Source organism: Amphiura filiformis, chromosome 18, assembly GCF_039555335.1.
Source record: "Amphiura filiformis chromosome 18, Afil_fr2py, whole genome shotgun sequence".
NCBI classification, from domain to species: Eukaryota; Metazoa; Echinodermata; class Ophiuroidea; order Amphilepidida; family Amphiuridae; genus Amphiura; species Amphiura filiformis.
In genome coordinates, this window is record NC_092645.1 from 7,983,351 (window position 1) to 7,995,030 (window position 11,680).

Genomic DNA, 11,680 nt, shown 5'->3' on the forward strand with positions numbered 1-11,680 from the left:
TACATTCATTGATAATTTTATATATTTTTCCTACTTCTTTACTCGAAACCAAGAAATAACGGTATATTAAAAGATGCTCTATTTGAAATAGAGCATTGCATTGTCAGGATACCATACTGCCTGACTTCGGCAACATACTGCCTGATTCGGCAGTACTTCCTGATCAGGCAGTCGGACCGGACTGTTGACAGATTATCTGAATGGGAAAGCAAGTGACTTATGAATTTCAATGCCTACACCTGTTAGCTGGTATTGTAGATTGAAATTTGATACCATCTAATTTTCCTTCAATTGAAGGAAACAACCAATTCAACCAGTTGGATTTTAATCCACTTGTAACTTCGTCCTTGTTAAGGGTATGGTTAACAAACCATTATCTTTGTTAAGGGTCATTTTGAAGACACAATTGTTGTCCTTGTTAAGGGTGCTTTTCTGAAGTGCATTCACACGCATGCTTACAACTTTATGAGTGGCCCCTTGGGTGAAAGATCCCTTGTTTTTTGGCGTCTAGGCTCACCAAAAGACACCTAGTTTCAAACTGCTGTCCATACATCCCAGTCACTTCCAAAAGTCGAGTGCCCTCGATCCCCGGAATATGCCTCGTGTCATAAACCACATCTTTGTAATAATATTTTACTTTGAATTACCTTGTACATATATACCGGAAGTCAATATTCCCTTTTAAAGGGAATTTTTATTGTGTTGTGCTCCCTGAGATCAAAGCCAAAATAGCCCTGGTAATCATTGACCCCCGAATTTTACCCATTCATGAGCATAGACAGTAGAGAGTACTGCATGCATCAGTGACCCATCTAGATTCATGCATACACTACATGCACAGCAGCACAGTTGAAAATTTTGTCTGTGATTGCATTCAGTGATCAAGAAGATTATGTTGACTACTGTACATGGACTGCTGTAGGTCTGGTAAGTAAACATTTTATCTTAAATCTGTCTACTATCCACACCATAGATTTTCGGTTATCAGTGGCCTGGATAGACTTTTCGATCAAGGTTAGGTTAAAGCTTGTTGTTGCCCAATTTTATAGTTAGAACATCATTATAATACAAAGGTTCAAGTCAATTACAGTGCACTGTTGCTTAGCTCGAGATACTCTAGCTAAAATACAGGTTTACATTTACTATCTTACATTATCTTGCCAGTATTTCAGCTAGAGCTCCAAACGACAAGCTTCCGGGTTTTTTTGGAGAACAATACTGTTACGTAAGATGAAAAAGAAACCCGCCTCGAGCCCGCCCTACTCATTATTTCATTGTACTTATTGCAATTTGCCTCCACACATTACGTAATCAACACAAAGCTTTTGTGAGGATTAGTGAGTGGATAAGAAATTGACAGTGGAGGATACGAAGGACACGCCGATTGTTAGTTGTCAATCATGAATTGCCGCAACGTATTAATATTTTACTGCATGGCATTCCGCAAACACCAAGACAAATTATGCCGTATTTTTCCCAAGATCATCTCATATGAAGCATGGAAGAAAGAGATGAGAAGGAACCACAACGACTTCGATCGGCCAAGTTTTAATCCGCTTATCTATTGACGCATGAAAAGAAGAGCTATCAATGGTACTTACTTTCATGTATGATCCATTTACCGCGATCGATGCTTGGCGAAATCATTACTGGAAAAAAACTATAACAAACCCATCCAAGAACAAACAAACGCTACCCAGAAGTAAGATTATGGAATTTCACTGATGTTCTGAACATGTATAGTAGCTTTGTTTTGGGATCTACAGTCAAACTGTTTTCTTGATCGTGTTGTGTAGAAAACGTCCTTTAACACATCGAAAAGGTCATCAAAATCGGCCGCTTTTTGCTGAGTTTCATCTTTAGCAAATAAGGTAAGATTTTGGTGACTTTTCGATGAAAAATAGATGCAAAATGTTCTTAAATAATGCACAATGTTCGGTTGAGTCCGGTACATGAAACCTATTTAATTTAATAGTTTATATGTGTATAATCGTAACTAGCTAACTCGTTTCAGTGCCAAAGACTGCCAACTCTGAGAAAAAAGTCATCAAAGTTCGAAAATTGGGCGAAATGGAAGAAAAGATGTAGGCCATCAATGACCGATGATCACGTCACCAGAGAAAATCCTATAGAGTGCTTGCACGGAAGGTCATTAGTTCAAATCATCCTTCAGACACGCTCCAGAAGACATGCAAATACATGGAGTACAATACCAATCACCTATTTAACGCGTGGTATTGATCAAAGTAAATCCTCATGAATAACAATGTCAATTAAATGTCGGTAAAGGGAGTGGACAAAGTGAATGCGTTCGTTGTGGTTCCTTCTTATCTCTTTCTTCCATGTATGAAGTAAGCTGAATGCGATCTGTACTTGCTTTGGGCACAGTTTGTTCAGTTCTTGTATTGTATAGGTAATAAATAGGCCTACACAGTTCTGATACCTACCACTGGCCATACCACTGGATATGCGACAAACATCATCCCAATACCTATAGATTTTAATCTTCCGCTCTTCTCCAGCATGTCTCTGTTTATAGTAGGTTAGAACGTCACTGCTAGCAGAGATACTATGAGATAAGACACTCTGTACAAACGGTCTATATGTACTATGCATGCATGTACACCGAAGTTGAGGACAGCAAAAATGTGATTCTTAATAAAATTAATCACAGAGTTTTGCCTATAGTCTCCCTATGTAGGGAGACCCCCCTTTTCACCATCGCTGTCAACCAAAGACCCCATTAGGCCAAGGAAAGTCGATTTTGAGTTTCCCGTCACCCGCCCTCACTTCATTTTCTGACCCTCACTTGAATTCATATATTGTGATTTTCCAAAAAATACCAATAAAAACTGGTTATATTTGCAAAAAAAATTATGAATATCCCTTTATTTTTTGTGGAAAAAATCAAAATCAAACATGCATTTTGCTGTCAACCTTGCAGACTCTTTTTCATATACTTTTTAATCTCATTTGGGCTAAACATCCATCTTCAAGTGAGTGAGCGGCAAATAACAACACATTTTACATGCGTGTTAGTCATATAATGAAAGGCAGAAAAATAATGAATAATGAATAATGAAAAAGTTACCTCACTTGTTTTCAGAAATTATGTGACGGAAACTCAAAATTGACTGTTAAGGGCCTAATACCAGCATGTGCTCTGTCGCCCAAGACCAGGCTATTAAGACCTTTTTCACCATCGCTGTCACCAAAAGACCCCATTACCAGCACATGCTCAGTCACCCAAACACCCCATATTTTTCCTTTACATCTGTCACCCAAAGACCTACCTAGACCCTAATATTTCCATCTGAATAACAACGAGTCGTCTATCACTGATTTTCGAGGCTTCTTTTGGCTCTCACCCAAAGACCCCATTAAAATATTCTCAACCAATTCCCCCCCAATTTAGATCCAAACGGTCCCTCTCTCACCCAATGACCCCATATTTTGTACACAAATTTTGCTCTCACAGAATGCCAAAAATCATGCTCTCAGGCTTGCAATGACCTTATATCATAATACTATCGCGTTCGCGTGGTGCACTATCGCTTGCTTTCATGGTGCGCTTAGCGCCGGAGTATCAACGGGAGTGTCTTGGCGAAGTGCACGCATTGGAAAGCATTACAGTGTGACTAACAGGTAGGGCAGGTATGGGTAACGGGTGCTGGGTAATTAGAAATAGGCCTATCACGAGAACCGCCCGACCCGAGAACCGCGAAATCTAGTGCTGGGTAATTAGAAATAGGCCTATCACGAGAACCACCCGACCCGAGAACCACGAAATCTAGTTTTTTATATTTTGCTATCACCGGATGCCCCTTACTGGCCAGCCCTACACCTATTTCATATTGAAGTTCCACCCCAGGGCTGAAATGTAACCGTTTGGATACAGTTTTTTACATTAGCATAGTAAGCAAAGAAAGATTAGGAAAAGTAAAGCATTTTTATTGAAGTGAGAGAGCATGGGACGAAAGAGGGTTGGTTTCAAATAAAAAGGAATAAAAATCTTACCATTTCTGTTACCATGGTTACTTTTGTTAGGAAATCATGTTGTGGGGGTTGTTGGAGCAGAATTATTTTATTTAAAATAAAGGTTTGTTAAGGATTGTTTTCCAAGTGGACATATTATGATAATTATAACTGTCGGTTGTAATACCTGACAATGTTGCATTCCTGGTTATTGATTTAACGGAAAGTCGCCCCGGATATCAGGTTTTAAGAGCATTTGAACTTGTTTAACATGCTTAATAAGTGACACAAAAGTCACGGTGTATTTGTTTTTTTATTAACCCAATAATTTTGTATTTCAAACAAAGATGACAAGCCTATACGGGATTTTAATGGTTTTGGTAAAGGTAACTGTTTTGAATAACACGCGTCGCTCTTCACCTGGATCATAGGTCTACTCTGCGATCGTAATAGCGCCATCTCTCTATCAGGTTAAAGGTCTAGGCTTATTTGGTGTTTTTATCAATCCATTAATTTTGTATTTCAAACAAAGATGATACGCACAAGGTTTCATCCTGTGCATATTTGTAAACAATAATAAAAACAAATCCAAGCAAATTGTGGTTTTATTTCTAAGCTGGGCATACTTTAAGCAAAACAATTGCGAAGTAAATCTAGCAAGAGTGAAATAAAAAGTCATGCCAATAAAGTGCCCCAGCCATAGCTGGCGCCCTAAAAATCACATCCATGTATGGTATGTGTACTGTCATATATATATGGTTATGTGTAGGAAGCAAAGAAGCGAAGAATAATAATAATGCCCGGTACCCCAGGTCAACATAAAAAGTGGTAACCATGTGTGTTCTAAATTTCGCGGAAAAAGGGTATTTTGTTGACTGAAATCGCGGACCGCGAAATCGCGAAAAAAGGGGGTATTCTGAGCATTGTCTCCGCGAAATTTTTTTAAAAAGGGGTATTTCACAGGTTCGTTCGATCGATGTCTTCAGCCCGAGTCTTCAGCCTCCATCCTCTGGCATTTCATTGATTCCGCCCTCAATCGTCACAGCGAGAGCGTCAGAAGGCAGCTTTTTTACTATTGGCACGGCGGTTTCCCGATAGGCCTATAGTACAGGATCATCTGGGAGTACAACAGACACAAAGTAATGTTCATACTTGCACATTTTGTACTTAATATATTAAAATATTTGGAGTCATTGAAAAGGGGTGTCTGGAAATCTTCTCATTGAAAACCTTGAAAAAGGGGTATTTTTACCCTGATTTTGTCAGTGATTTGGCAAAAAAAGGGGGGTAAAATCAATGAAAAATCAGTGAAAAGGGGGGTTTTGAAAAAGGAAGAACACACATGGTTACCACTTTTTATGTTGACCTGGGGTACCGGGTAATAATGTCGTAAAAGAATATTTATTACACAAATTTTCGGGCTTCGCCCTTCGTCAGGTGACAAAAATAGTGTTGTGAGCTTAGCCTACACAAGAGAAACATTTAAAACATGATTAAAACGCGAGCGCAGGTGGTGGAAGCGACACGCAAGTGACACATGAGCGACAAGCGGGCAGCTGAGCGTATACAAATCCAGCGCGTTAAACATGTTTAAGTTGGAAAACATAACGCGCAAGACGGAAAATAAAATATAATTATTAAATGCATAAACGCGTGCAAAGCGAGTACAAAAAATATTATAGGCGTCGCGCAAGCACAAGCGTAGGCCTATGTAAAAACGCGTCGAGCGTATACAAATAAAGAGCGTTAAACATGTTTAATTAAAAAAAATGCACGCAAAAAGGAGAATACAAAAAATATGTTAAAACGGGGTGCAAGCGAGCGATACAATGGTTATATGTACTTGTCCTCAAACTAGCTCCGGAGTGTCGCGGGCCTGCTGCTAGTAATAAGAAGAGGTCACTGGCTCGAAACCAGCCAGATGCACTGTAGTCTTTGTTTTGTTTTCTATGTTAATGTGCTCCCGGCTGTTGAGTACAGATTATGAATTTTTGATCACCTGTTTACTTATAAATCTAGACCTTTTTAGAAAAACATGGCAAAGATAACATTTATTCTACCTGCATGTTTGAAATATAGGGTTCACAACTTATAAGTTTAATTCCCCCTAATACTTTTTAAAATTAATCGAAAAATATTTTAAGAATATATGTAAATATGTATGTGTAGCCTTGTTTGTTTTAATTCTTTTTCAACTTTCCTGGTTTTACAAGTGTGGACCAATAATTTATAGCGTCATACCGTACATCATTTCGTTCAGGCACAATGATTAATTGGGTAAAAAAATGCCCGTTTCAAACTTGCACGCGTACGCAAGTGATGATAGCAGTCAAGTTTTCATAAACACATGAATAGGCCCAGCCTACTGTATTGTTTGAGAGTTTAATCCTATGGACTCGGATACAGCTTTTAACAGTGGGTCTTTTCATATATTCAGTTTTGGGGAGTCTATTGTTTAAAAACTGCCTCAATTTCAATAGCTTTCAATAGGGTCCGCAATAAGGGTGGGTGGTAGCCGGGGGCACTTCAATATGAAATGGATATAGGTGTAGGGCTGGCACTTTCACACCTAGGGGCATTCGGTGAGAGCAAAATGCCAAAAAATATGGGGTCATTGGGTGAGAGATTCAAAATAAAATAAGGGGTCTTTGGGTGAGAGTGCATGCAATAAAAAAAAGGGGGTCTCATAAAGGTTGGATGAAGTCATGGAACACTGGGGGTTCAAGTGGTCAAGCACCCCTCTTACTCATAATTCTTTGATTTTCTATTTTTTATAGGCAGGATAGCCTGCAGCAGGTCTGAACTATGTCTGAATCAAATTGATGTTACACTGGTTCATATTAATGTGACACTTAAAAAAACACTTAGAGCACCATACGAGTTTCTCTTGCCCTCCCTCTCATCTCACTTTTTTCTCCCCTCCCCCTCAGATCAGCCAATTTATCTTAATTATATATGCTGTTGTATTTTCATCCACTCCTCTTCTCCCCTATCACTGTTTTGTGTGTTTGCTTTTTTTATTTGATGTTTGTCATCTTTTTCATTTTTTTGATTTTCTAAAATTTTCTGTTTATTGGTTGTAATACAAGGGCCATTTAAAAGGTTATACCTCCATCGTCATTAGTTAAAGTTAAAATTACCCATGAATATACTCCTAAATCTTGGCTACAAAATAAAAGTTATTTGATTAAAATGTGACTTTTGGTTGTTAAGATGTGTTGGTTTAAAAGAATACAGATTTTAAAGGTGTATTTTGGGCAAAAATAATTCCCGTTTCATCTTAGTCTGATAATCATTTGACCAATTTCTGCATGATTGCACGAACAAATATACCTATTAGAAATACTTGGCAACACTGATTAGTATATAATTCAAATCTAGATTATTTTTACGAGTAAGTCCCACCTAGGCGGGAGTATACACACAAGTAAATGTAGCCGTGCAATTTCTTGCGAATTTGGGGCCGAAAATTTAGATACTTCTTTTATCTAAATACCATCTCACCACGAGTTTCGAAGTCTGAAATGTACATAACTCACAAAACCAAATATTCACTTTCTTCAACTTATTAGTGACTGACAAAAGGCTAGAATAAAAGATTGGTTCTCTGTCTCTAATTCTGTGACTGCACCCAAAAAGTATCCAAACACTTAAGGGCTGGGGTATGAACGTTTGGACAGTATTTATTTTGGGACATTAGAGCACATCAGACATATCGAATTGCATTCTGAATACTGAAGAATGTCATTCTGATATCAAATAATTTTGATTTTTTGAAATTCGCAATTTAATACACATTTTATGGCAAATCATTAAAAATTGATATTTTGATATTTAACAGTACTTGAAGTAAACTTTATAAATCTGATGATTTATACTTAAAGTGTATGTAGGTGGGATGAAAAGCGACGATCAGTTGAAAATTTGGACCTTTTGTATTGAAGATATGGATTTTTTTCCAAAACACCAAAAAAATTAGGTCTTTTTGGAAAAAAATCCATATCTTCAATATGAAAGGTCAAAATTTTCAATTGACCGTCGGCTTTTCCTCCCTGCTACATACACTTTAAGAATATATCATTAGATTTATATAATTTACTTCGAGGACTGTTATATATCAAAAATTTGAAAAATATCAAATTTTTATAATTTTGGATCCCTTAAGGGATTTAAAATGAGCGTTTATATTGTGTATTTTTTTGTGGGACATGAGAGCACATTATTTGACATATCGAATTGCATTCTGAAAACGAAGAATGTCTTTCTGATATCAAATAATTTTCATTTTTTGAAAATTACAATATAATACAAATTTTATGACAAATTATAAAAATTTGATATTTTTCAAATTTTTGATATATAACAGTCCTCGAAGTAAATTATATAAATCTAATGATATATTCTTAAAGTGTATGTAGCAGGAAGGAAAAGCCGACGGTCAATTGAAAATTTTGACCTTTCATATTGAAGATATGGATTTTTTCCCAAAAAGACCTAATTTTTTTTGGTGTTTTGGGAAAAAAATCCATATCTTCAATACTGAAAGGTCAAAATTTTCAATTGATCGTCGGCTTTCATCCCACCTACATACACTTTAAGTATAAATCATGAGATTTATAAAGTTTACTTCAAGTACTGTTAAGGGATTTAAAATGAGCGTTTATTGCGTTTCGACAGTATTTTTTATGGGACATGAGAGCACCTCAGACCTATCGAATTGCATTCTGAATACGAAGCATGTCTTTCTGATATCAAATAATTATCATTTTTGAAAATCACAATATAATACAAATTTTATGACAAATTATAAAAATTTGATATTTTTCACATTTTTGATATATAACAGTCCTCGAAGTAAATTATATAAATCTAATGATATATTCTTAAAGTATATGTAGCAGGAAGGAAAAGCCGACGGTCAATTGAAAATTTTGACGTTTCATATTGAAGATATGGATTTTTCCCCAAAAGACCTAATTTTTTTGGTGTTTTGGGGGAAAAATCCATATCTTCAATACGAAAGGTCGAAATTTTCAATTGATCGTCGGCTTTTCATCCCACCTACATACACTTTAAGTATAAATCATCAGATTTATGAAGTTTACTTCAAGTACTGTTAAATATCAAAAATATCAATTTTTAATGATTTGCCATAAAATGTGTATTAAATTGCGAATTTCAAAAATCAAAATTATTTGATATCAGAATGACATTCTTCAGTATTCAGAATGCAATTCGATATGTCTGATGTGCTCTAATGTCCCAAAATAAATACTGTCCAAACGCTCATACCCCAGCCCTTAAATATCAAAAATATCAATTTTTACTGATTTGCCAAAAAATGTGTATAAAATTGCTAATTTCAAAAAATCTAAATTATATGATATCAGAATGACATTCTTCGTATTCAGAATGCAATTCGATATGTCTGATGTGCTCTAATGTCCCAAAATAAATACTGTCCAAACGTTCATACCCCAGCCCTTAAAATAAAAGCTGTATTTTAGAGACACTAATTCTAAATTGCAAAGTGGTCACTAGATGGAGAATTTTGTTCTGCATACTTTGATATACTCATTTGAATAAAGGTCGAGTTTCAAAAGTGACAAGAAATGGCTTTTGTTTTAAGTGTTCAGATACTTTTTGGGTGCAGTATGATAAAATTATTTGTCAGTGTGTTGTGTCAGTATCATCAACTGTTTCTGTATTTCATTTCATTTCAGTGTGGTGGCAAGATCAAACTTTTAGGAATTCAACCATCAAGTACCTCCTACTGTCATTCTTCATATACACAAGTAGCATTAACTTCATTTCATAAACTTAATGCGACTCAATATGGATGACATGCTGCAGTTTCTAGTCATATTTGTATCTGTACTGATCATTATATTGACACTTCAGTACTACAAACAGCGATGGCCAGTCGCTAATTTCCCCCCCGGACCAACCGGTCTACCTATCATAGGTACGAGACTTACCACCGGCATTGATTTCCACCGGACTGCACGGATATTGGCACAAAACGGCTATGGTAAAGTCTGCAGTTTCATGTTAGGCACACCTATGGTCCTAGCAAATGACTTTGAAGCTATAAATGAAGTATTCACCAAAGGATTTGATTTTGCGAGTAGACGGAAGTCGTGTTACGTCAGTCAGCTGTGGAATCCCAAGAAATTAGGCTTCTTCAATTCTGATTACGGCGAAAGGTTGGTACAACAGAGAAGATTTGCACTGTCAACTCTGCGCGGATTTGGTTTTGGGAAGAGCAGTTTTGAGGGGAAAATCACTGAGGAAGTGCAGAATTTACTGAGTCATGTGAAAGAGCTAGCAAACGTGCCCCAGGATTTGAGTAAAATTCTTACCTTAAGTGTTGGCAGTATTGTGTTGAATTTAATCCTTGGTTGCCATTATGATTACAACAATAAAGAATTCCTGCACATAGTAGGTGCAGTTGAGAAACGTTTGTCAAACTTTGGAAAGACCAGCATGGTGTTGAGTGAATTCGTGCCCATCAGCAGGCCATTTTTTCAACAATCGGCACAAGAAATGAGGGACTTATATGCCGAGATTTCATCGGTTATTATGAGCAGAGTTGCTGATTGTCAGAAAACATTTTCGGCTGATAAAGAGCCGCGTAATTTTGTAGACTGTTACCTGGCAAAGATGGTGGAACAACCTGATATCTTTACCCTGGAAGACTTGCAATATGTTTTGAATGATTTGTTTGTAGCAAGTTTGGGATCGACATCAAACACCATAATGTTTGCTATTTTATATTTGGTGGCCAACCCTGATGTGCAGGAAAAAGTACATGAAGAATTAATGACGGTTGTAGGGCCTTCTCGACTGCCTTGTCTAGAAGATCGCGATAGGTTGCCGTATACTGTTGCTACGATTTATGAGTCGCAAAGATTGGCAGCGGTCACTCCTATGATTTGTCGTTGTGCTACTGTTGACACCACACTGGCTGGATATGCGATACCAAAAGGAACGAACATCATCTGCAATACTTGGGGACTTCATTATGATCCTGAAATCTGGCCTGATCCATACCGATTTGATCCTACAAGACATTTGAATGACAAGGGACAAGTGGTCAAGAGTCCATACTTGGTACCTTTTGGGGCAGGTCGTCGTGTGTGCATGGGTGAATCGCTGGCCAAGATGAAGCTCTTTCTTTATTTCTCTAGTTTAATGCAACAGGTTAAATTTGAACTTCCACCTGGTACAGATATGCCTTCAATGAAACCCTTGCCTGGATTTAATGCATCACCTAAGCCATTCCCAGTCATGATAAATGAATACTAGTATATGAACCTTCCAGTTTGGGAAGCATTGAGAAGGGTATAGATACAGTGGTGTACCCGGGGTGTAATTGCCGCTTACAAAAAATTGATACAGTGGCTTTTGCATCTAAAAAGTAGGTCAGGGTAGTTAGGGTGGTGGCGTAGGATATGGTTGGGTTAAGGGTAGAGTGGTAGGGATAGTGGTGGGATAGGTAGGGTGGTATGAGTAAAGTGGTAGAGTAGTAGGGTGTGGTTGTGGTGGTGGGGTAGAAGGTGGGTAGGGTGGTTTGGGCCGGGGTGGACTATAACATGGTGTAGAGTGGTTGGGGTCCTAGTAGGGTAGGGTGTGTTAGGGTATTGGAAGGAGTGGGGTAGTAGGGTGTGGTGTGGTGGGGTAGGGTTTTTGGAGTGAGGGAAGT

The 11,680-nt window shown here is 37.5% G+C and overlaps 1 protein-coding gene across 1 annotated transcript; it reads left to right on the forward strand.

The window, feature by feature from the left end:
• The first annotated feature begins 832 nt into the window (after nucleotides 1-832).
• On the forward strand, nucleotides 833-11,438 carry LOC140139813 (cytochrome P450 2U1-like). The gene is made up of 2 exons (XM_072161548.1): nucleotides 833-927; nucleotides 9,699-11,438. Exon 2 carries the CDS (start codon nucleotides 9,799-9,801, stop codon nucleotides 11,281-11,283), a length of 1,485 nt encoding a protein of 494 aa, XP_072017649.1. The 5' UTR covers nucleotides 833-927; nucleotides 9,699-9,798; the 3' UTR covers nucleotides 11,284-11,438.
• The last annotated feature ends 242 nt before the right edge of the window (nucleotides 11,439-11,680 follow it).

Bases quoted from the DNA above. Each gene is read 5' to 3' on its own strand.
- LOC140139813 (XM_072161548.1), top strand. From the start codon at position 9,799: ATGCGACTCAATATGGATGACATGCTGCAGTTTCTAGTCATATTTGTA.